The sequence below is a fragment of the Falco punctatus genome (genome assembly GCF_963210335.1).
Source record: "Falco punctatus genome assembly, chromosome: 2".
NCBI lineage: Eukaryota > Metazoa > Chordata > Aves > Falconiformes > Falconidae > Falco > Falco punctatus.
This window is the reverse complement of record NC_137581.1, coordinates 115364735-115391266: the sequence shown is the minus strand read 5'-3', so window position 1 is coordinate 115391266 and position 26532 is coordinate 115364735. Positions and strand designations below refer to the sequence as shown.

The window sequence follows — 26532 nt, the reverse complement described above, 5'->3', positions numbered from 1 at the left end:
TCTGTATTAAAAAATTAAAATGTCATCAGAATGGCACTTGCTAAGCAGCAAGATATAACCTCAGCTGAAAACCAAGTACATTTACAAATAGTCCACATTTTCTGGGTGGAGAGAGGAGTGGAGGAGAGATGGAGAGAAGAAAACAAACTCCTAAGATGAACTGAAATATATCCTGAAACCAGCTGAGCATTTGGTCTTCCCTGTGAAATGGAAATATCTAAACCCAGTGGCTTAAATTTTTTGGAGGTGACAGATCTGCAGTACTTTATAACTTGAAGGTTTACACAGGCAGCTGCTTCATCACAGGCCACACGGGAAGACACTTTTCTGACTCTTCAACAAGAATACGGTAGCCTGATTCAAATGGGAAATACGATGACAGCTGTAAATCACAGCTTTTTAAGTAAGCATAAGGCAGCAATAGTCTCAGTAGGGTAGTGATTCCATTTTTTGGAAGTAAAATAGGGCTTTTGAAAAAGTGTATAGGTAATGAAAATAATCTTCAAGTTATTCACAAAGCTTCATAAACTGGAGAAGCGGTGAAGGACTGGGGAGCAGAATACTCTCCTTTGTTGAGTATTCTTTTTAAAATGTCATTAGTTTCTCCAAATAAATCATTAAACTTTTATCTGGTTAATGTTGAGCTTGTTACCTGACTGTAAATTGACTGATAAGACGATTTCAGTTTCAGGTTAGAAGTCAACATGCATTCAAATATAGAGGAACTCTAATTGTCACTGATACAAAAGACAAGGGAAGATGCTCGGTGGCGTTTCCTCTAGTATATTGGTGACTTCCCTTACCGGTGTGCCTTTTCCATAAGGGAAAATCCCATGGTGTCTGGCTTCTGCTACTGCTGCTGTACTGCTTTACAGAAGCACGTTATTGACAGCTGAACACTGATTATTTGAACAGATAAAAGGTGGAATATACTGCGTAACAGCATAAAACTCCCAGATGTATGGAGAGAGATGTGATAGCTTCATTTTTCTCTGTCATTTAACCACCTAAAGAAGAACTGGAATTTGTGGGCTGTAAGGAGGAACTGAGTGTTCAAAACACAGCAACTTTATAATTAAAATAAACTGCCCTATGCAATACTTAATTTTATGTTTAAATCTTAATTTACATTTCTTAAACTAGAGGGTCAGATGAAACAGTTCCATTAGAGGGCAGTAGTACATGTAGGTACAATGTCTCATGTACTAAATATTTAGTTTCCATGTCACTATGAGCTGTGTTCTGTATAATTTTTGCATTGTTACTGAAAGGAAGAGAAGAATGAGGCTAATGTAATTTAACATATTAAAATAATAAGAAGCATTCACACGTGCTGTCATATATTAAAAAAAACCACGATGAGTATGACAGAAGTGATGGAAAATATATGTAGGAGCTTTCAGCACTGTGATGTTATACCTAAAATATCAACCCTAAAGTTAGTCTGTGGGTTTTTTGGAATTATACAATATGTATATTGTATAACTTTATTTCTGGGAAGTGTATGGGTTTTTTTAAAGCATCTTACTTTTGAAAATCTGTTTATTTTGTTAGCTTTAATGCTTAAGTCCATGTGCAGGCTTTCTAGATTTCCAGGCAAGGGATTGCAGAAATTTCCATGCTTGCTCAGGCACCGTTTAATGATTAAGCATCGGTAGCATATAGTGATTTGACAATGATTTCTGCAAAAGATTTACCCTGTATGTATTTAACTGTGTATGAGTTATGTCTTCTAAGACATTTGATAATGAAATGTAAGCCGTGAAAGCCTACATGTTTAGATACTGGATATTCCTACTCTAATATTTTAATTGTTATAATAGTTTTATGCAGATGTACCTGGCTAGTATAGCACGTTCAGTCCATACCAGTTCAGTACTTTACTATGTTGTGTATGTCTAAACCAAGCAATACCACAAACATACCATTTCTTTTTCCATTTTCAGTTGTGTTACTTGATACTACAGCTGCCCTCGGAGAACTAGGATGGAAAACATTTCCTTTAAATGGGGTAAGTCACTTACCGTTTTGGCTTTATTATCTTGATTTTGGCATTCTGAGTGAATGGCTGTTATACTTGGGTGGACATTCTTGCAGCATAGACTCGTCAGAAAGATTTTAGTTGTTCTCATGACTGGAGCAGCTTGTCTTGTAAGTAGAAATAACAGCTGTGAGAGTGACATGAGTACACGTTATGATGCCCTTCTTTTGCTTTTCTGAGTGTTGAGAATCTATATTGAAATCCGATTCTGTTACACATCATAAAGTTTTATATTAAAAATTCCTATGCTGGAGGAATGTGTTATGACTACATTTTTTGTGAAATAAAGAATCATTTTAGATTTTATAACTTGAAACAAAGCTTTAATGATTTAAATGAGGATTAATATGGACTTTAGCATCTGGTAAAATTGTATCAGGTTAGCTAAATCACAAAAAAACCCATTATAAATATGTTAATGTCATTAAACCAATTTAAAGATTTAGAGAAAAAAAAATTGAAATCTTTTGCTTTTTTCCCTGCACTGAGCAGTCTAGATTAAAGTTCACTGTTCCAGTTTAATGTCATACCGTTAGTACAGATTGCCAGGAAGCACTTGATATTGCGTGCAGGACCCCAGGGTGTTAGTGGTGTCTGGAATACTTGGAGATGGTGTGCCCATCCGAGCAGGGGGAAGGGGAGCATTTTTACTCTTTGAAGGTCACCCACCAGTGCTTTGTCAGTGGCTACACTTCCAAAACCTATCTTCTCTTTCCACCCAGCTAATGCACATAACTGAATATCAGAGGCACTTGTAGTTTCAGTTTTTAATTAAGATAAAATATACTGGAGTGTTTAACACCTATTTTATCAGCTTCTAGATCTGATGCCACTGCACATCTTGTATATCGCTTATTTTTATATTACCTGGCATTATCTCTTAATTCTTGTGTATGAGGCGTATAATTACTTGCTTCTCTGAAATGAGCTCAGAAAATACTGGTTTTCTGAGTGAAAAATGTTGTTTCATTGTTAGTTATTTTATTTCTTGTGATCTCTTCCAGAAGGAAGTAAAATTGTCTATCCTCAGCACCTTAATAATCTATTTTTATAAACTGCCTTCTGTGTCTCTGCCTTCAGGGATTTCAAGCAATGTGACTTTTCTCAATCTCAGCCTATTTTCAACTTTATAGATTACTCTTTTTCAGGATTTTCCTTTTTTTTTTTGTATTCCTGGACATAATTTCAGTCTGCTACAGCTGCCTCTGTGGTTTACATTTAGTATGCAGTCTCATGCAATCTGAGTTATAATTTTGAAAGTTTTTCTTCCTTCAAAAATTCTAGACAAAGTAAATACTGCTGTAGACTATGATGAGAAAATACAGTGAGGGATTTTTTTCTTTCGCAAGAAGGAAATACTGTCATATACCAGGATGAGAAAATATAGCAAGGAATTTTTTACTCTAGCTTTGTGATGAGCTCTATTGAATTGAACAGGCAGGTTGGCATTTGGAAAGCACACAAGACATAATTTCAGTTATTCTGTAAATTCTTAAAAGCTTTAGTTAGCCCCAGTAACAGTAACCACATTATAAGAGCACAAAAAGACCTGTAGTCAAAGTAGATTTAAAACATAGCTATTACAACATGACTATTTGGTTGGTCATATATACCCTTAATGTTAGTTTTGTAGCATATTGAAGTTTTCAGGTGTCTTAGGACCTTTGCTGTGTTTTAAGAATTCATAGCACTTACTAGAATACAAGGAGTTTAACTTTAAGACTGCACTTGGGATTCAATTTATTAGAGAATTGCCCAAATAAGTATTTTTTTTTTAAAAGCTAGAGTAAATGTGTGGGAGAAAAGTAGTTTGTAGCACGAGAAAAAACATGGAGAATAAGGCTGCCTGGGCCATAAAATAGGCAGAAGAGGCTAGAGTAAAAACTGTGAGAGGAACTGGATAAATTAAGTATAGAGAGGTAGTAAAGGGAAGTGTGCAGGTACTGTTAACTCAGGAAGAAAATACGTCTCAAATCTTGATGTATTAATCTAAGCTGTAAATGGGGTAAAGATTCATGTGCGCTACAACAGAGAAGGGTTTGAACACTTTTTGGGAAGTTGGACAGGAGAGAATTCACGATTTGGAGAAGCATGATCCATTTAAGAAAGAGGCTATGTGATGTTGGTCACACTCGATATGCAGACAAACAAGATTTCTCCTTTTCTCACAGTGGGATGATGAAAAATGCCTTAGGTCAACGTTCTGGGAAAGGCTCCTGTGAGCAGTAGGACCCAGTGGCAATGCTGCACCTCTGAAATGGTGCAAAAAGAAAGAACAAACAAAACTCCCAAATAAATAGCGGAGACAAACAACTTTTATGAAACGAGAAATGAGAGTTATTTCTCTTACTGAGAGTTATGCAGAACTGCTGATGAAAATCAATGTTTGCTGATTTTTCAGAGCGTCATTCTGACAAACTTCGTTAAAATATACCAAATGTATGTTCTGGTATAGATATTTCAACATTCCAAAAAATGCATAAAGCCATTAAAATATGAAAAATTACATTACTTTGGCTAATAAAATATTAAAGATACTAAAGTTAAAAACTAAATTGGAATGTGTTTCTAAACTGTTTCTATTTGTTATTCTGGGATCCTGTACCATACACAAAGGTAAGAAGAAAGTTGGGCTTACAAGTACTCATGTAATTAACAGAATATGACATTTATATGCTTCAAGTCACTCTTGTATGCAGTCTCTGAAACAAAAGGCCAATGTTCATGTTAATTGTGACATGATTCTTATTAAAATAAGAGGCAAAATAATACTTCTGCTGTCAGCTAATAAGTCGTATTATACTTACTGATTTAGTAAAGAACAACAAAAATGTTCTTTCTGTATCTTGCATGAATATCAGAGATGTTGTTTTATGTCCATAGTGCTGAGTTATTTATCTATCCTAATATAATTCAGAATATGGCATAATTATTGGTGTGACTGAGATTTTCACTGCAGAAGTAAGAACCTATTTTGTCCCATGTTGGGCTTATCAGCATTTTCCATTTTCTTGGAGGAGAGTGACAGATTTTGGTTTGTTTGTGCTTTTGATAGAGATTTTTGTTCAGACACTTAGTAAATCTTACATGTTACTTACATGGTACAAAACAAACAAACAAAAAAGTATGTGCATTTGGTGTTTACATGTGTAAGAAAAATGCCACTGACATATAGTTACTGCTCTGATTAACATTTTTGAGGTTAGGAGGATGGGTTGATAGGTTTTCTTGAACTGTGACATTAACAGAAGTCATTAATTTACTGGCATACTCAGTCACAAAGAATGTTTCCATTAAACTAAATAGCAACTGAAATATTAATGCTTGGGATTTAGGTAATATTGAGTATGCCTCAGAGATTTTAAACTAACAGGCTAGGGTGAAGTAGGAGAAAAAGTTAGGAGGTGTTCTTTTGGAATTTGCAGAACCTTAACCTTTACCTCCCAGACTTTATTTATAGTGTATTCATAATGTAATATTAGCAAGCTTTCAGCAGTTTTAGTAACCTCTAGCGGTACCTACCCAAGCAAGTAAAGATGCAACACAGTAGTTTTGTATGTGGCATTTGTATGCAATCCCATCATTTAGCTGCAAAGATGAGTCATGTGCAGTTGTGCTATCCATTCCTTGGTAATATAATATGTGATTTTATTTTTTAATTTTCTTCCCAATTATTTGTGCAAACTTCCTGAAGCACAAGACTACAATAGTTTTTCTTAGAAATGTGTTTTCTTCATTAGCTTTTCAGATTTTTTCCTTGTACTTTGAACAGGTAATAAAGTAAGTACTTAGAGCTGCAAAAATGCAATGTAAAACATTACTGTCTTTGAGGTCAATAGCATCAGCTTTTGTTGATTGAGTTCCAATTTAGCTTCTCGGTGATGGGCTGTCTAAAATTTCAACTTTAATAATGGACACATCTGATACTTCCTCTGTTCTTTGGGCTATAGTTCAAAATGACCGATTGATTTATGAAAAAGCATGTGCTATGAGATGAAAGAAGATCTTTACTCAACAAACTGTCACTCCATAACCTTGAAAATGCAGAAGGGTTTTTTTTAATTTATTATTGGTATAAAAAAAGGGAAGGAACCCCTTCATAGGTTTCAAAAGAGGATATGAACATGAGCTAGTGGGCAGGCAAATCGAGTTCATGTGAACCATTATCCAGGGTTCCAGCTGAAGTCACTTTGCTGACCTTGGGGACATGGTTGGTTTTTTTCTTAGGTTTTCTCACTACAGCCTGTGGTGCTGTCACTGTTAGCAGGGCATTTTTTTTTTTTCCTACGAGATTAAGCACTGTTTAAGTGGTTAATAAGGTTTTGAAAATTAGGTAGGAAAGGAAAAAACCTGAAAGCCTAACTGAAAAGTAGTGGTCCATAAGCTTCACTTATCCATTAGCAGTAATGCTAATAAAATAATGTACCTTGGGCAACTCCACGTGTTAGGTTTTTTTTCCCTTCTGACTTCATAACTTTTTTTTTTAAAAAAATATTTATTTCCCATTAAGCAATGTAACACAATATTGTGAGCAAAGTTTGCTCATGAGCTACAGTTTGGAGACTATTGTCATAATGGCTTGTCTATTGCTGGTAAACTTCTATCATGACTACTACTACTTAACTCTAAGAATGCTTCATTTTGCATGACCTGTATCTACTTTGCAACTGTTAGTTTGGAATGAAGTGTTATTATTTGAAGCAGAAAAGTAATCTCAGAAAAATACTCTGCTTCTAATGTTAATCTAAATTTTAACTTGTGTGTAGCACTTCATAAGCTCCAAAACATTTTAAAATTACTGCAAAACAAGGGCAAGGTGTGGAAAAAACAAAAGAAAAAAAAACAAACAAAGAAAAACCCCAAAAAACTGATTTTTCAGATCAGTAAAAAATAATCAGAAAAAAGAAAAAAAAATCCAAAAACAGAAAGCTGTGGGAAATTATTTACATGTGGAAGGGGCTTGTAAAAGCTACCTTGACTTGTCACAGTAGGCAAAACATATAGCCTTAGCAGTAAATAGACTACTAGAAGTCCTCCAAATAATTTGACAGCTGTGTGAGTACTAAAACTATTTTAATCCCAGTTCCTACAGTTATTTGAATAGCTACCTTGTCAACTGGTAATTTTCCTACTGATTTGAAGTAATTCTGTTTTGAATATCTTCTTTCTTCAGGGGATCTTATAAGTGTGTTAATAACCCTCACTAATTTACACTTTGGGGGTGTGTGTGTGTGGTGTGTTATGTATCCATTGAGATTGGATTTAATCAAAAATCCGATTGGGTTTTTTTCCCTACCAGACTGATTATTTTACCCTCTCTGTTAAAATAATTGTTTTACAGTAAATGCATCACTCAATGATTCACTTTTTAGCTCCATAGCTAATTAGAAGACATTTCTATAGTTTATGGTAACACATTCTTGAATGGCTTAGGACGTTGTCACCAGTAATCACTCACTAATCTTTTCTCATGTTGTAATCAGAGATGATATTGAGGTTTCCCAGTGCCAACCTGCAAACGTTTCTTTCAATAGCTGCATCCAACTTCGCTTTCATTTAACTGGTATGTCTGAAGGTGATTGGGCCAATACATCTTGGAACGTACTTATACAATACTTAAGATTTTTAACTATTCATTTTCTTAAGTAGATTGATTATTTTTTAGAATTCTCCTAATTTCCTTTGAAGTCACATAAACCCAAAACACTTCTAAAGGAAGAGAGAAGCTGAAGCCCCTTCCTTTATTAAAACTATCAATAAACAAAGCAATTCACAAAAGAAGTAGCACTCTCCAATACAAAGTCATTGGATGCATAAAGAGTAGAAATCAGGGTAAGAAGTTAGCTAAGAATGTTGACGGAAAGAATAAAGAAAGACAGTATGACTTTATTGTGTGAAATGGTAATATAAGTACCAGGTTCAGCTTTAAGCACAATATACACAATATAGTAAGCAATATAAGGTGGGGAAATTATAAATAAGGGAGGACAGAGAAAGTAATATGAAAGTGGTAAAAGGTAGCAAGATAAGCAAGTGAAACATAAGCAAATATCTGTGATACGAGACTAGGATGTACGCGGTGAAATCACTAATAAGCAAACAGAAAGTCAGGTTAGTGCTTATTAAACATGCTCAGGTAGCAGCATGGCATTATAAGTAAAAGGCAGGGAGCGTATGGTAGATATGGTGACACTCAGTGTCCACAATTTAGTTCTGCATTTCATATTACCCTGTTATCTACATCAGAGGACTATATTTTTCAAAAGATAACCACAAATAAGTGGTACAGATTATAGCATGAAAGAAATCCAAATTCTCCTCACTGTGGTTCCCAGTCATTTGGATGTGTCTATGATACAGAAACCAGGTAAGTTATGTGTGTCTGTAAGCATAGAAATCTGCAAATCCACATGGGCACTTCAGTATTGATTTTAAGAATGATGGTGATTTGAACATTAAATGTAGCAGTGTAAATTAGAATATCATCAGTACTTCTAATCTTCACTTTTAATACTGTAACTATTAGAACTCAATAGATACATACTTCTTTTATGACCAGAAGAACAATTTATCGGGTCACCCTTATTTCACAGGCTGTAAGATTTCAGGCCTTACCACTACGTTTACTGAGTGTCAAGTATTTCACTTTTAAAAGACACCAAGAAACCATAATTTCCCTTGGTAATTTGTTCCATTAATTAATTAAGTCACTATTTAAAACAGGGTTCCTACTGTCTGATTCTTCCTTCTCAGCCTTATATTGTATCTAAGTCGATGAATTCCTTTGTTGCTCTCACCATCATCCTTAAAATCAATACTGAAGTGGCCATGTGGATTTGCAGATTTGTGTGTTTGGTAAGTTCAAATCATCGTGTGCTGCTTCTTTTTTTTTGAAAATATGGACATGAGTATGTAGTATTTACAGTCAATTTCATTATTTTCTGCAGTTACAAATCATCATTCCATTCTTCTTTACTATTCTCCTGTTTAACCAACAAAGAGATGCCACTAGGCTTTCTCACTGCAGTAATAATACTGTGGGCTCGTGTTTAGTTGGTTCCCACTGTGACTCATTATTGTCTTCCAGAACTGCAGTTCTGTATCACATAGTAATCTATCTGTTAGGTAAAAGTGGTATTTCCACCCCTAGGTATGTAAATATACATCATCCTTCAGTGGGTGTTTCTGACCAAAATATTTATATGATTCTGTGTGACTTTCATGTTCTAAATACTTACCAAGCAACTTACTTTTGAAAATCTGATTAGAAAAAACCTCAAAAGTTAAAATATGGTATTTATGATGCTATATGACTATGCTATGCATAATACTTCCTAGTCTCTGTCATCTGTGCTTGAATATTGTACGCTACTTTTAGTCATGCATCATACGATACTCAATGTAATGGCTGAAAAAGGTCACAGCGTGTTCTGTTCACTAAACCATCTTTGCAAACATAGCTTAAGGTCAGGATTTGTGGGGTGAATAAGATACTTTAGGGCATTTAAAACCAGAATGAAGAACAATAATTTTATTTATCGGTTCCTAGTCTGCTCTGTGGTTAGAGAACTGTGACTTGGTGAACAAGATATTGTACTTCAAAGGCATCCTCCGCTTCTTACTGTGGTATGTTGTGGTGGATTGACCCCAGTCGGCAGCTAAGCCCCTGCCCAGTCACTTGCTGCCTCCCACTCAGCGGGAAGGGGAGAACATCAGAAGGGCAAAACCTTGTGGCTCAAGATAAAAACAGTTTAGTAAGTGGAGGGGGAAAAAAGTCATGCAAAAGCACTTATTCACCACCTCCCACCAGCAGACTGATGCCCATCCAGTCTCCAAGCAATGGCTGCTTTGAAAAAAATACCACCAGCAGCAGCAGCTTGATTGCTGAGCATGACGTTATATGGGATGGAATGTCCTTTTCCTCAGCCTGTTTCCCCTCCCCACCTCTTGCCCACCCCTAGCTGGCTTTTTGAGAGGGCAGAGTTAGAAACAGAGGAGGCCCTGACGCTGTGCAGGCGCTGTTCAGCAGCAGCTGCAACACTGACTGGGGTGTTACCAGCACTGTCGTGGTCACCAGTCTAAAACACAGTACCATATGGACAACTATGAAGAGCAAACCTCTATCCCAGACAGGCCACTGTGAGAATTATAAACATAGCTAAAATGAAAGTTGCATGGAAGTTAACAGAAAAAAAATGTCAATACAAAAAAAAAAAAAAAAAAAAAAAAAACTTTATCTGAAGGTGTTTTATTCCAAGCAAATCATAGAATCACTTAGGTTGGAGAAGACCTTTAAGATCATTGAGTGCAACTGTAAACCTAACACTGCCATGTCCACCACTAAACCATGTCCCCAAGTGCTACTCCTACAGGTCTTCTAAATACCTCCAGGGATGGTGACTCAACCACCTCCCTGGGGAACCTCTTCCAGTGCTTGACAATCCTTTTGGTGAAGACATTTTTCCTAATAGCCAATCTAAACCTCCTGTGGTGCAACTTGAGGCCATTTCCTCTTGTCCTGTTACTTGGGAGAAGAGACCGACACGCACACACACCCCTGCCTACCACCTCCTTCCTGTCAGGCAGTTGCAGGGAGCCATGAGGTCTCCCCTGAGCCTCCTCCTCTCCAGGCTGAACACCCCCAGCTCCCTCAGCCACCCCCCATCAGGCTGGCTCTCCAGACCCTTCCCCAGCTCCGTTGCCCGTCTCTGGACATGTTCCAGCACCTCCGTGTCTGTCTTGTAGGGAGGGCCCAGAGCTGAACCTGTCTGAGGAGCGGCCTCACCAGTACAGGGGGGTGATCCCTGCTGGCCATACGACCTCTGATCCAAGCCAGGATGCTGTTGGCCTTCTGGGCCACCTGGGCAGACTCTGAAACATCTGAAGAACGGAGCACTGCAGCTATGTGGACAGATGTTGCAGAAGTAGCAAGAAGCAATTTTAACTAAGAACTGAGAAAAATGCATCCAAAAGTCTAAATTCTTCCCTCTATTACAGCAGTTCAATGGTAATAAAGATATGTAGTTACATCTCTGAAAACTCACCAGCAGGATTTCAGAGGTGTCAAAAAGGCTGTGGGTTTAATAACAAGTTTAATAGAAGGTAGAGATTTAGTTGTCAGAACATTCAACGGGGATGAAGGAAAAAGGAAACTAATCAGATTTTCACTCAATATAGGGAATTTACAGAGGTGACATTAAGAAAAATATTTGAAGTCACGTATATGAGCTATAATTTGGATATAATCAGACACCATGCTCTGCAACGCTGTGTTTAGAATCGTTTTTGACGATCAAAATATTACATGAAGGAAAAGGTAAGTTGATGGGTACTTTTTTCTGTGAGAAATTTCCCTCTGCAGGGATTAAATAATCAGGTATATCCCAGAGCTAGTTAAATGTCTACTAAAGCTTTTCTAAAGGAGTTGCTGTTGCTAATGTGAGATTACTTGCCTGTGGGAGTCAAGCTTCCATGTTTCTTTTAGGAACATCTCTTAGAAAGTATTTTGCTGAAAACTGTAAGTCCCTGGGACTGTCGATGTCTGAGTAATTTGATGCATGCCTGAATTTTTAGTTTTGCCTGGTTTGCCTGTATTTCCTGTTAAAATGGCAAAAATATTAATTTGCCTGCATATGTAACCTGAAAACCCTGGCCACAGAATTAGCTGTGCTGGGGGTTTGAGTATCTGTTGGATGAATGCAGGGTTACCAGAGGATGCTCCAGCTGAAATGCTTAAATTCACAAGTTATGCTAGGCACTGTGAAGAAGAGATATTATTTTTAATCCTCTTTTTATTATATTTTTTTTCCATACATACATTTGGGCAGTATCTTGATTATTTTTCATTTGGTTTTGTGTGAAACATCTAATTACAAGTTCCACAGAGGATAGTTATTGGCAAAATACACTGTCATGTTCTTACTTGGATATCGCAATCACATTTGGGCCCATTTGTGCTTGCCTCTGTGCAGTCACAGATGTAAAGCATTCATAGCCTAAACAATGAGATATAATTTGCTGTAAATTACAAAAAAATCCCCACAAAACAACACAAAAAAAAACCACAAAAAAACCCCCAAACTACTTATATCTGCTTTCTTACGATGAAGGATTATAAACACGTTTGAATGGTTCAATACAGCACAGCTATATACTTAAATAGTAATCTGTAATAGTACGGCAATAGAAGTAGTCTCTAAATTGCTCATCCAAAAGCAATTTGTTGTATTTTTAGTGTATTATGTGTTAAGTCTGAACTTTATAATAGTAATGTTGCATATACTTTCTGCATTATTTTCCCATTCCTGTTTAATTGAAATGGTATTGTATACAAATATACTCCTAGTAAAGGCAAAATTTCCTGTATATAACTGGAACTATGGGCCATCTGTGAAGCATAAGCATTTTCCTTACTGGTATTCTAGTAGGGTAACCTCTTACTAGGATGTCAAGGTAGGAACTTGTCATCCCCAGTTAATCCTCCATGACTATTCAAATGGTTAACATAAAACATACCAAGGAGGGTAAAATCCATGTTGAAACCGCATAGCTGAAATTCAGCTGTATCAAATTCATAGTGAAATGATATGACCCTTAATGAGCTGGGCTCTTTCTCAACCGAGATCTAACTTCCCTGACTCCCTCCTCACACCAAATACTCTGTTTTCTTCCTTGTCTGTATGCTTTCATGACTATTAAGGACCCTGTTTTGGGGTTATTTTAATCACTTTTGAGTAGCATCAAGAACATAATAAAGAAAAAGGAAACAAATCAGGCAGTCTTGTAATCCTTGATTCAGAGAAATACGATTTAAAAATAATGTTTTCTTCCTTAAAAATGTTTGTTCGTACTTTAGATAGAATCAGTTCATGCAGTCAATGCCCAGAAACTGCCAAATTGCAAATGTAAAAATCTTTATTTTCTTATGATACTGATTTAAATGTATCTTGTGTATCACATATGTTTCAATTATAATGCATAAAGAAAATGGATTATTTTTCAGTGTATTTTATATATTACTGACCAAAAGAAGGCACAGAATGTCAGTAGCAGTATTTCTGTTTTCTGTTACGTTTCTCATTGTAGGTATGGGAAACATTATTAGTGCAGCACAGAAAACACTAAACTTTTTCAGTTCTGCAGCCCCACAAAATGTATGCTAAATCCTGTATTGTTTGGGTTTTTGTCCAAAACAGTTGGAAGTTGAAGTTAAAATAAATAAGAGTACCATACATGGGTTGCAGTCTGTGTACTCAGAGAATGAAAAATAGCTTTTAAGTCTTCATAGGTTGTACATTCATATCTTGCATTCATAAGTTTACATTATCTTGGCTTACCAAAAAGTGCAGTACAAAAAAAAAAAAAAAAGAAAGCGAGTATAATGCAGTGAAAATTAACACATTCTTGCCTTTTTTCCTGTAGAGAAAGAACCATATTTTGAGGAGGAAAACATACTGGGTTGAGGGAGAAAGAATGATTCATTTAAGTTGCTTTGGGTGTATTTTCAGCACTGTTGAATTACAGAACTTTTATGGTTTCTGCCAGCATGTACATACTCTGAAATTGAAAAAATTCACTCATTTCCATTCCCAATTAAATGTAATATTGTTCTGATATAATTCGGCATTAACTGTGCACACACAAGGAGCTAGAAAGTATGTCAAACTGAGTGTTGCTTTCATTACAAATCATGGAAAAGAAAGGACAAAAGGAAAGTGGAAGAAAAGCAATATTTATAGAAATAGCAGGTGCATACTGAACATCTTTTTATCTGAACCATTGTATTTTCAGAGACTTAAGAACCACTATACTGAACTTACGGGAAATACCCTTTGGAATTCCTGTGTGCTTAGGAAATGGTCTCATAAATGCTTAAGTAGTTGATAAATATCTAGGTATTCTGAAAAGCAATCTCTCTGGATTGTTCAAAAGCCACAAAAATATTTTTATTTCCAAGAGAAAAATGTAAAAGTGGCAGCAGCAAAAGATGCTTCACTGTCTCATGGCCATTTGCTGCTTTTTACTCATATGCTGTGTTCAGTAATTGGGTGAAGCTCTAGGCAAGTTGCTGCTTTCTTTTCATCATTTTTAGTGACAGGTATAATATATTTTTGAGAAGTGGATCTTCTATGACTAATGAAATAAAATAATTAATATATTCTTAAGGATTTGCAGTCAACTGACCTTATATTGGAAGCTTTTACTTAGAAATATTGGGAAAGGGAGTTAAAAAAACCCCTAAACTCCCAACTTTAATTTTGAACCTTATACAGATGTTTAAATACATTGCATGCATTTTTGAAGTTACAGAAGAGTAATTTATCAAGATATCTGCAAGCTTAAAGCATTCTCTAAGCTTCTTTTACATACTTAAGAACACACATAACCACTTTGCAAATTGCAGTAAACCATTTATGTTCTGATGGTGCTTTAAATTATGAGATGTAATGTGGTTAGCAACAGTTTAAACAGTTGTAAGGACAGAAAGACTGTATACAAATAGTTTTTGTGCTCCGCTGGAATTCTCACCAAGTAGATCTCAGTACAGCAATTATGAACAGTTTGGGGCACAATTAAATACTGCTCTGTTTCCCAGAGTTTTTTCCCTTTGGTGCTGAGACAGCCATATCCATTTCTTTTTGAGAAAGTGTGGGACAAGGACATCATCTGCAATATTCATGTTGCAGTCTTCAAGGGCTTAATACATTTAGTTTTCTTCCTTGTAGGTAGAGGCAGACTTCTCCCTGATTTTCCTTGCTCCATTCCTTTTTCCTTTGTATTTTATCTTCTGTTAAAAATTCCCTGTTTTATTGGCTTCCTCAGTAACACGTCCATCCCTGCCCATGCATTCATGCTAAAATGTCAAGTAGAACCATAGACTTTGACTCTTGCCAGCTAAAAGGCAGCCAAGAAGCAGTAGTAGTGTTGGGCTGTGCATGCTCCTTGCCTGTTGACCTCCTCCTTGCTGCTTTGCACTGATCCCACTTGCTGTCTCTAAGACAAGTCTTCCATGAACTCAGGGCTGACCTAAGATCCTGGCCCTCTAATAAATGTTGGACTAGTAAAACTAGGCCTGAGACTACTGAAAAAATTACTCCAGCTGGACTGAAAGTGTGGTGTCGAAGAAATTCTCCTCTGCTTCGCTCTCTCTGCCAGTAGAAGTCCGTCTCTAAACCTCTAGTACAACACTTGAGCTTGGAAACTTTTCTCTGAGGAACAGTTAACATTTAAAGTGTGCAGCAATTGCTGGTCTAAAATATAAAGAATTGAAAGCTTCAGATTTAAGAAGAGACACTTTACAGAGTAATTTGCACACATCATTTAATGTGCATATGCTGCAAAGGGATCCAAGCGATCCCATGTGGCCTTTACCACATGGATTATCTGTTTATGTACGCGGTCATAGCAGAATTGGATACTTGTCATATAATCTTAATCAGCTACTTCAAAAAGTGGAAAAGAAAGAGTTTGCGGATATGTTTGTGGACTGCTAATAAGGATATGGAATTATTTTTAATAATCAGAATTCTGTGGAGAACAAACTAGAAAGAAACCCAGTAGAAAATCCAGGTGTTTATGAATAATATTTTATAACTATATTTCAGATTTAAGAAGATAATCCTCTTCTATTATATTTAATCAAAAGAATCTCTTCCTAAGAGTTTAAAACATAATACGTGACTTGCAGAAGTAAATTGAAAGATCACAAGTGCTGTTGAGATGTAGAATGGCATTTGAAGAACACAGATGTTCTAGCTGACTTTTTGTTTTGTTAAGACAAGCATATAACCTTGAAATGAACAGAGATGTATGGTCTCGTTTGGCAAAACAGCACAGATTTCATTTGGTATTTCTGGAGGCCTGATGATCCTGTGGGTTTTTCTAGAAACAATGAAAAGTTTGCCCATGAACACACTGATACAAGGTGGACATGAACCGGTCTTTGAGTATTTATGTTGGGAAAGGATCTTATCAACCTGATCTGTTTAAAAAAACAAACCAATCAAGTCTCCCCAAGGCGGCCATCACTGAACAGAACAAGTAGGTATGAATGCAAGTAGCAACAGTTACTTTAAGAAGTCTGTTACTGTTTCTTTGGAATTGACTAGTAGCATTATAAAACTGGGCATATTGAGAGAAAATAAAAAAAAAAACAACCAAACAAACCAAAGTTTAAGTCAGCAGCCAAAACAGCTAAATAATGTGATGAGATGCTTAATGTGGCATTCAGTGCTTTCTCTGCAAGTCTGTTAGTACTTTTCGTCAGCTTTCCTTACTGTAAGGAGTATTCCCAGTTCCTTAATTCTTCTTAAAGAAGAACTCAAACATTTTGTTTTGCCTCTCAGCTAATGGATACATCAGTATTCTTGCATTATGCTTATGACTAGTGAGTCATGAAGTGGTGAGCATTATACATGTAATTTATGCCATAAAATTCGGATAGTGATGTCCAGTTTACTGTACCATAGATGCTACTGCATACTCACGTTGGGTTGGTATGTCAGAAGAACACTACTAATAATTTTATATCAAAATAGTTTAAAAGGTTGATGGAGTTCATTATTAACACTGGCTTAACTAAGGAGATTGCTTTGGTTCCCTGTTTCATGTAGGATAGCTAAGGGGATTGACTTTAGCTCCCTGATTCTTGCCATGATGGTTAAAAGGATTTGTTTAAACACCCTATTTCATGTGGTATAGCTGCTATAAAAGGATTAGTTTTGGATTCCACTTTCACGTGGGAAAGCTAAGGGGATTAGCTTTAGCTTTTCATTCCATGACATAATAACTAAGGGCAATTGCTTTCACTGTCCATGTGGTTACATCAAGATTTTTCTTGTGTTTTCTGTTCTTGTTTCAGTTTCTTTTCCTCTGTTCCTGTTACCCAAAGTCATTTTACTTCAAACTTTCTGCCCTGCAATTAGAAGGCCCGTGGCCCATACTGAATCCGTTAAGTGAAATTAGTGAGTAGTGAAATTAGTGAGTAGTGAAATTAGTGAGTAGTGAAATTAGTGAGTAGTGAAATTAATGAGTAGTGAAATTCTATGTGTTTTTGTTCTCTTCCTCAGTGAAACTCAAACTTCACTATTTCTTTGGATAAAATCAGGTGTAAAAATTGTCATAAGTGCTCACATTGCTGGTCCATCTGATGCAGTATTTGATTTCTGGCAGTGAATGTGACCGTGAACTTCAGTTGAAGGAGTCAGAGGACTGTTTACACTGCCCATTGGAGCAAAACTGCAGAGATTCTTGATCAAGTCCAATGAAGGTATCACCTGAGCCACAAGCAGTATAGCCAACTCAGTGTGGCACCAAATCCAAGCCAACAGGCACTCTGCAAGGGCAGGGTTTGGTAGCTAGGGAGCAAAACCCTAGACCTGAGCGCTCTCAGAAACTCTCACATTTCTGTGCAGCGTGGCTTCTGTGAATATACATATATATATATATATATATATATATATCCAGTAGAAAAAGCTTTGAGGTCTTTGTACCAAACAAAGCAAAGTTTAGGGAGCAAAACCCTAGACCTGAGCGCTCTCAGAAGCTCTCGTCGTGTTTCTGTGCAGTGTTGCTTCTGTGAATATACATAGATATATATCCAGTAGAAAAAGCTTGGAGGTCTTTGTACCAAACCACACCGTGCAGCTAGCGCAGATTGATATTTTCAAGCCACTCAGAAGCAAATGAGATGTCTGTATGTAAATTCAAAACAGGTACTTCATGCACAGCTAATGAGTTTATCTCTGTGCTATTAAATAAACCAGGATCTCTGCCCTGGCTTTGAAGGCTCCATAAAGCCATTTTAAATACTTGTTCTTATCTGAGTCTCTGTCTAGGGGATGAGCAGTTTTTAGTCTATAAACCAGAAACTAATGAGCTTCGTTCTTTGACAATCTATTTTTAGGTCTTTTTTTATTGTTAACTATTTGTGTAGTGGAAGTGCTTGAAAATTTACGTTTTTCCTTACTACAGTGCTTTAGCATGTGCTTGTCTTTATAGGTATTAAGTGTTTCTTTTGAAGCGGTGTGCTTGAAGTTAAAAATGTGCTTAAATTCTGTGAAGAACTGGCCATGCACATCCATATGGTGTCAGCATATGTATGTATGTAAGCAATCAGAAAAAAAAACAGGCATTGTCTTTTAGTTTAATAACCGTTAGCTCACTATGGGGCTCACCCACACCTCTTGCTGGAAGCAGTCCCTGCCTGACGTGCACTATCCAGATTGCACCATGCCCAGAAGATGTCTAGGGAAGTGCTGCTTGGCCAAGACCAAAGCCACACTGGAAGCTCTGCTACCAAATAAGCAGCGTGGGGGACTGTGCATCAGTGTTGGAGCCCACTGCCCCAGCCCTGCCCGCTGTACTGGGGCAGGCATAGCCTTAGCGACAGCGTTCTGAAGAGAACATTTGTGAAAACATACGCTGTTTGCAGTTTTGGTCCTCTGCAATGGAATATAGCAGAACTGTTTCAGCAGCTGTTGTTATTAGCTGTCAGCTCAAAAGCTGGTTGTTTCTATTATGCGTACGGCCACTTCAGTCTTCTATATGCAGTCGTGATTGTATATGAACGTGAGAGATGTGTTAGTAGATATACACTACTCTAGGATTGTGTGTGCTTAGATCTGGTCCACTGAGTTGTACAATTACCTGGTTCGAGGCTACAGCGCATTCTGGTATTTCTTTGGTGCTTTGTGCAGCACAGGACAACACAGTGTTTGAATTTTTTCCCTTCAGCGGCCTAACTCAGCTTTAAATTTCCAAGGCTCTTTTGCTATGACATTTTTTCCCTTTGCCTCTAAAAATAAAATGAAACAGAACAATTAGAAAAGCAAGTTGATTTTGTAGGAAATTTTGCACATTTCTGAAGAGAAAAGAGAAATGCAATGGAGACATTCTTCCAGAAACTCTAACCTGCCAAGTGCTTTCTATCTTGATCTTTTATGGAGTAGATAGTAGTATGTTAAGACAAAAATGCAGCAAACCACCTCAGTAAAAAATCAGAATCTCTGTAATGTAGTTGAGGTAACAGTGTTATGAGAAATCTGGCTTTAACTCAGGAGCAGCTGATTTCCCACAGTATAGGATCAGTGTCTGATGAAGATGCAAACAACTCTAGATTTTTTAATTTTTTTCCCCATTTGGGTCAGTGCAGGAAATTTCCTGAGGGAAAATGTTTTGTTCTTCATAATTATTTCAATGTATATACTGAAGACTGTTTCTAAGAGTGAAGGATTTCCTTCTTTGTTACAGAAGTGCCAGGATAACAGAGTAAGAGTTACTGCAATGGCTTTACTCCAAATATTCCTTCCTCATGGGAATCACCATGAATCTACAACTTGGTTGCCTGAGCTACAGATCATTTATAATCTATGATTATTACATTTTATATTTCTTGACTCCATTGGAGTAATGTAACTTGCTGCATGTATTTTAAAGTTATGAATATACAATAAAATATGGTACTGGGGATAGCAAATTAATCAGAAGCAATGGGATAAATTTTGTGTAAGAGTAAAGCTTGAATATGGAGTATGGAGATGGGTTTTTCATTGCTGTCGTATTTATGCCTTTTTGTGTGGTACTGTTGTATATAGAAGGGCTTTTTAAAATTTTCATCGCATACGTTCTGTGCCTACAGAATTAGGGTTAGTCAGAAAAAAGACAGAGCTTCAGTGAAGACAAATTTAGACACAGGAACATTTACTAAGAGAAATGAATTGTAGGGGGGGTTTCACCAAATGTCATAAATAGCATAATAGCAGTACCTACAATACACACTTATACTCAACAGCATTACATTATACAGAGGAAAGAAGTCTAAAAAGCTTCTTTGGCTTTCAGCCCCAGAACAATTTTTCTTAAACAATCCCATTGAAAAGAGGTTTTTCCTTCTCAATATCCCTCTTTTTCTTCTCTTTACAAAGTAAATAAATAAAATATTTGTGATATGTTGCCAGTAAGCAAAAAAACCCAACCTTACTGTGGTCACCACAGTTCACTTACCCGCAACTCTTGGAAAGCTTCACAATAGACATTTTAACTGGGACTTGATGATTTTTGAAAGCAATACAAGAATGATTTGATATTTATATGAACTTTAGCCTGAAATTTCCTACCCTATTAATGTTCTGTGAACACTTCAATGAAGCTTTATAATTGTATGCAACTTTAACCTATGTCCTGCTGATTCTCCGAATGCATAGAGGTTTGCAATATTTAATTATATATGCTGACTAAACCTGTTTTTTTTTTTTTTTAAATTTGTCTTCTTGTAATGTCAATAAAAAGTATATTATTAAGATTTTGTTTACAAGTGTTGAGTCAGGTAGGGGATGCTTTTGGAAAGCTTCTTAATTTTGGCTAAAAGAATTGGTTGTATTTGAAATGGCATTTATAATTTCCTTTTTAGAGTTGTAATTTTAAGTACAACTATTGTAGCTGCTATGTAGGAGAACTGAAGCATTCTTAGAGAAAGGTGCAGTAAGTGGTGAACTACTTGGTAAGAAGCACTATACTTTGCTGAAGCCACTATTTTCTATGGTTGTACTGAAAATGAAATGCATTAGCTACTAAGTTGTGATTTAAGAATAAGGTCAAGAATATCAAAGATACTAAAACAGTTCCTGAACATCAGTGAAAAATTGTTTCTGTGCAATTCTGTATGTGATTTTGTACAGTTTTTCAGTTTTTTCAATAGAACCTTTTTTGATTCTTTTTTTCTATGTTTTGACTTCTTCAGTTTTCACTTCATTCAAAGAGCTGAATGTTTATTACTCATTTTTGATCTGTTTACATTTGCACTGATATGTCAAAGCTGGTTTGTTTAAATTTTAGGAATGATGGTAGGTAATTCTTGTAGTTCCTTGGCATTGGACATAGAAATAGCATCAAGCAGTGTCGTAAAGGAAGTTCTGCATCAACTGCATCACACCTGGGTTCCTTGGAAGTGGAATTCAACAATTTTTAGGTACTGTGTGGTTCGTATAACAAAGAGAACACGGCCCTGTAAAGTTAATACCCTTGTGTGATACAATTTGTAATTACTTTCATTACCCTTGGGAATATGACATTAGAAGAACAATACTTTTATTCAAAATCTTAGTTTGTCTAAAATAATGCCACAGCTAATGCTGACTGACATGATATTTGAGACAGCAGCTTTCTTAATCCCAGCATTTTTTAAAATCCTTTTAAAGAATAAAGTACATTTCGAGACCTTAAATTAAAAGCAAATGTAAAGTCTTACTATTCATGGATTTCCCTGTTCTTTTTTGCTTTTTAAAGAAAATGGAGGACTACATTTTACCTCCTGAAGGTGAATACGAAAGGAACAGGGAGACTGTCTTGGCCACCATCTGAAAGAGGAGCGCTTTCATAGCTACACCTTGGGATAGAGGCAGATGGCATCTGACATACCTGATGGAACTCCTTGATCTAAAAATATATGCGATCTAGGTTAATGGCTATGTCTTTTGTACCCGTTTAAGTCACAGATGTGGGCGATATGGACAGCATATGCCTCAAAAATGTGTGAAACCCTATAGAAACTGCAATAACAAAAATCTCTGAACTCTTGGCATATAGGTGTGTCCTATGGTAAATGCATCTTACTGAAAGTAAATTCATTTACCTCAAATGAGATTGGAGGCAGGACAATGACTACGAACAGAAGCAAAGGAAGTATTACAGTTAACTGCCCCTGGAAATGGAACACAAATATTGGGCCTCTGTTTATGGACTAAATATACGCTTACCTGGGACCACACTGGGCATTTAGCTCAGTCTGTAGATTTGCGAAGGGACTTACTGCACGTTCCGTTCACATATGGAAGCATGTCAGAACAGGGGCGTTACACATGTAAAAAAAATCAGAAACTTTAACTTCAGATATGGCTCTTTTGGTGCACTTAAGGTTTACACTGTGCAACTGTGGATCTCACTTTCCATTTGCCTTGTAAGGGGGCTACACAGCCCAAGGACATTTTGACAGAAATCTCTAGCATTGTACAACAATTACACAAATGTTGCTCAGAGTGCAACTAGAAGGACCAGCATTTTGAGGACAAGGGAATTCAATAAGAAGTTTTTCCTGAAAATGAATTTCCCTGTCCCTAAAATTTTTAAATAAAATTAAATACTAAGGTTTTTCTTCTAAAGTGAATTTATAGATTGATGTATCTTATAAAAGGAAGCTCAATCTAATCTTAAAGACCTAATAGACAAATGACATCAATAATAAGGTTTTCTTGGCATCTGATTCTAATTTGAGCATTCTGAAGGGTATCTTCTTGTCTCTTGAAGAAATATTGTGCATTCTTTTCTGTCCCAAACACCATGAAAATAGTCTTCAGAATGCGTGATAATACATTTTGTGTATCTAACATCATACCTTGCTAAAGAGTTGTTGAAAAGTTTAGACTTTGGCTACCTAAGAGACAAAATATCACTGCATAAAGGTACTGAAAGAACTTTGCTGCATGAATCCTGGAGTTAGTCAAGAATAAAAGTGTGATCACCACATGCCACACTTTTACTCTGATTTTCTTTGTAGACAGATAATGAAATACATCTTACAGCAGAAGATTCACAGTGTTTTAGGCAACCGTGACTATTTTCAGTTCTGTCACTTTCATTTTAAATTAATTCAAATACTGTGTTTAGTGCAGAGAGCGTCTGTTTAATTAATTCATCACTGGCTTGTTAATAATGGTAATGGTATTATATAAATATCTGTAGATCGTCCTCTATGATCATGCATGTCTTGTTGCTGTGCGTTGTTTTAGAAAATACTATTATATCCCAATCGTTGTGAGTCTAGCTTTTTTGTACCCTGCTGTCTCACAAGTTTTCTGACTGCATTTGTCAGTTCATTTGGCTTCCTTCTACTCCTTTCCAATCTGTCAGCAGGCTTGCAACATTTTCATTTCTGCTAGCTGCCTTGGTTAGATTCCCCTCAGTGTTCAATCTGTTCTGCATTCATTTTGCCACATTCTGTGCTGGATTTGTAATTGTGTCTAGAAATAGTAACTGACAGTTGGTCAGTTGGAAAATGGGACAACTAAGAAATTATTATGACGTTAGTTTAATGTACTTAAAACAAAAATGACAAATCATATATAGGATAATTTAATGATAAAATACTTCATTTATGGCAAGTATTATGATTGAATTTTCTGAGTCAAGTACAATTTTGCTTTTTTAGAAAATATTCATACCTTGTAATTCAAATACATAGTCTGCATCTTTAAATTTTCACCACCACCTGTAAAATATCCTTAATTGTAGCTAGCCTTCAAAATGTCACGATCCCAGTTACAAAACACTGACTGAGGATTTGCTCCAGTCTCCTGTGTCTGCATCATCTAAATTAGACTGGGAGGGTTTTTTACTGTACATGTATTTTTATATTGCTGTATCAGTTGACTGTGGTTTGGGACTTGTGTGTCAGCTGAGTATATCCTGTCGTCAGTATGTCATCTTAACGCAGTATGAGAGCATCATGCAACTCTGAGCGCGGGAGTTCTTTATTATGTTCATATTCATAGGAATAACCTCTAAATCCTCACCTTGTAAAATACACATCAGTTAATATCTTCAAAGCATTGTAGATACTTTAAAAAAAACCCAACCAAATATATTTGTGCTTTCAAAACAATATCGAACTGACCAACCTCCCTAAAACATAATCCTTTGGCTTTCCTCTGTGTAAGTACACATTGAAAAAAAAATATTTTTTTTGTGTAGTGACTGACACTATATGATAGCATCTACTTTTGCAATCTTAAAAGCTTCTTTATTAGAACTATGCATTTGTGGTAAGAATATGTCCACGAATGAAGACTAAAATGCTCCCTAGGAAATTTTTTAATAGAAGGTGTTTTCAGATTGTTAGTTACGAAGGCCTTCTGCATGCAAGCCATGCTGGAAATGTTCATTACAGTTACCGCTTTAAGAAACGGAAATTAGTAAGAGTGTGTGTCCCTTTGGAGGTTATGTTAACTGGGTAGTACTGCACGTGTCACATTCAGGAGTCATTGAATTTGGTTTGGGACAGATGTTTAAGCACTGAGAATAAAGAACTAGGCATGTTGACAACTAGCCTAGCACTACTGTAGTTTAAATGATTAAATCCGCCCTGAAAGAAAGACACAATATAGGGATTTTGAAGATGCCATCAATGAAGAGGGGGGAAAAAGAAAAAAAAAGTGGAGTGACAAAATGTAAGATATTTTTATCAACAGATAATAACACAATCAATTCTTTAAAATTTGTGAATGATGAGGTAATCTCATCTTGGTACATATTGCTGTTATTGTTTTGTGTTATGTATGACTTACCAAGTATAGACGTGCATTAGAATTCTAGTTTGTATTCAGGCTGATAAAACCAGGTAAAACACATCATGCCAAATGTTTACCAGATGTCTGAAGTACTTCAGAAGAATTGCATCTATAATATAACTAAATTGCCAGAAAAGCAAGTAAAGATAATCAGTGTAAGTAATCTGCAAGTGCATGAAAGTGACATAGGACAATTGGTAAAACTGATGCAATACAGATTAGACATCAGTTTTATCACTATTTCAGAATGTCATAGTATATTATTTTGCAGTGGAATATACTGGTCTGAAAAGTACATGATGATTTTTCACTGCAATATGAATTTCAATAAAGCTTAGTAGCTGAGTATATTTTCAATATAAATTTGACAGGCCAGGTGCTATTTGAGAGACAGTTTACATTCAAAAAATCAATAAATATGTTGGTAAGGTTTAGTGTGGTATTGCTTTAGATAGACTAGGTCATACAACAAGTGATAGGTGATATCAACAAAACCAAAGATATAACAAATGAGGTCAGTAACAAATGATAGGCCAGGAGGAAATGAGGAGGAAATGACCTCAAGTTTCACCAGGGGATGTTTAAATTGGATATTAGGAAAATTTCTTCACCAAAAGGGTATTAGAACAGGCTGAGTCACTGTCCCTGGAGGTATTTAAAAGGCATGTAGATGTGGCATGTAGGGACACAGTTTAGTGGTGGACTTGGCAGTGCTGGGTTAAGGGTTGGACTCAATGATCTTACAGGTCTTTTCCAACCTAAAAGTTCCATGATTCTATGATTCTATAATACACAGTAGAAATCTTTCAGATCAGTAAAGTGGATCATTTGACAGGTAACTTGAATTGGTTTTGGCATAATGCAGTTAGGTACAAGTTTGGAAGTTTGTTCCATTCATAAATTTGAGACTATGAAATTATTAGAACAAATGTTAGAAATGCAAATTTATGTGTCTCTTCTCCTACTAGGAGAAACTAGCCAGTAGTCCCATGTTGAGTGATACGATAAAAAAGACTACTAATTTTACAAAAGATAAGCTTGGGAGGGTTGCAGGTGTCTTGGAAGGTAAGATCTTGATAAACTGAAGAAGTAGTCTCGAAAATTATGTGAGCTTTTTAAAAACAAAGAAATGAGATAAAAATACATTACAATAATGCAACATAATGCATTATTTATTCAAAATACCTTTATTTCTCAAATACACTTTTTAAATTGTCACACATGTTTCCTACTGGAGATTACGTGTATTTTAAACTACTTTGTTGTTTCAGAGAACTGTTTGTGCATTTGAATTTATAGTAGGGATAGGGAATTTTTCCAAATATGCATTTTGTAGAACTCGAACAAAACATGCTATGAATTTGCTGGTCAACAGGTTTTTGTTTAAGTAAATGTTGTGCTTGTACCTATGTGTCTTTTGGGCAGCCCATATGAGGAAGGCCCTTCAGCTAGGATGTAGTGATATGCCGTCACCATGGATTCTGGCTTCAGGAGAACACTGCTGGAATAGCTTGTGTTTCGCTAAAAAAACACCCACAGAAATAAACTCTTTGTTGCAAAACGTTTTGCACGTGGCTCATTTAGATCTGCTTGTGTAACAGAGCATTGGAAACCTTTGAATTTATTCTTTTGTCTTTTTCTGTTGTAGCTTACAGAGTCCTCTTTTCCTTTACACTTGTAATACTATTCCAATTAAAACCCAAAAGTAGAGATTGAAATGGTATCCTACAAGGAAGTGCTGTTTGTGCTCTTTGCAATTTATACTGAAGTATTTTACCCCAGGCAAGTCAACATTGTTCTGTTTTTTCTCAGTTATTCATTAGTATTACTTTATTATTTTTATTATTTTTATTATGAAAATATATACAAATAATTATTATATTAGTAGTACCGACTGAATTCTTGCCAGTGTCTAATTTCACGTATTACCAACAAGTTACTCAGTAAGTAGATCCTTCAGAATTCTGAAGACTTAAGAAAATAATAAATGCAAGTTTAGGTTAAAAAGGAGATTTCCTTTTGCTTATTGGTGCCTTTTCTGTTACTGTAAGCCATTTAATCACATTATGAAGTTTTGAAATGTGTTTTAAAAATACAGCTGGGGGATTGTTTTATTTACTCAAAGTCCTATAAGTAAATACAGACTCTTTC

General features: G+C 36.1%; 1 protein-coding gene across 5 annotated transcripts in view; it reads left to right on the top strand.

Moving 5' to 3' along the window:
• The window catches only part of EPHA6 (EPH receptor A6), a 564169-nt gene that overhangs the window by 70680 nt on the left and 466957 nt on the right, over positions 1–26532 (top strand). For all 5 annotated transcript variants that reach the window (XM_080374572.1, XM_080374573.1, XM_080374576.1 and 2 more), the window contains one exon: positions 1947–2011. In XM_080374572.1, the coding sequence (XP_080230698.1) occupies positions 1947–2011 (65 nt within the window). The remainder of the gene's footprint in view (positions 1–1946; positions 2012–26532) is intronic.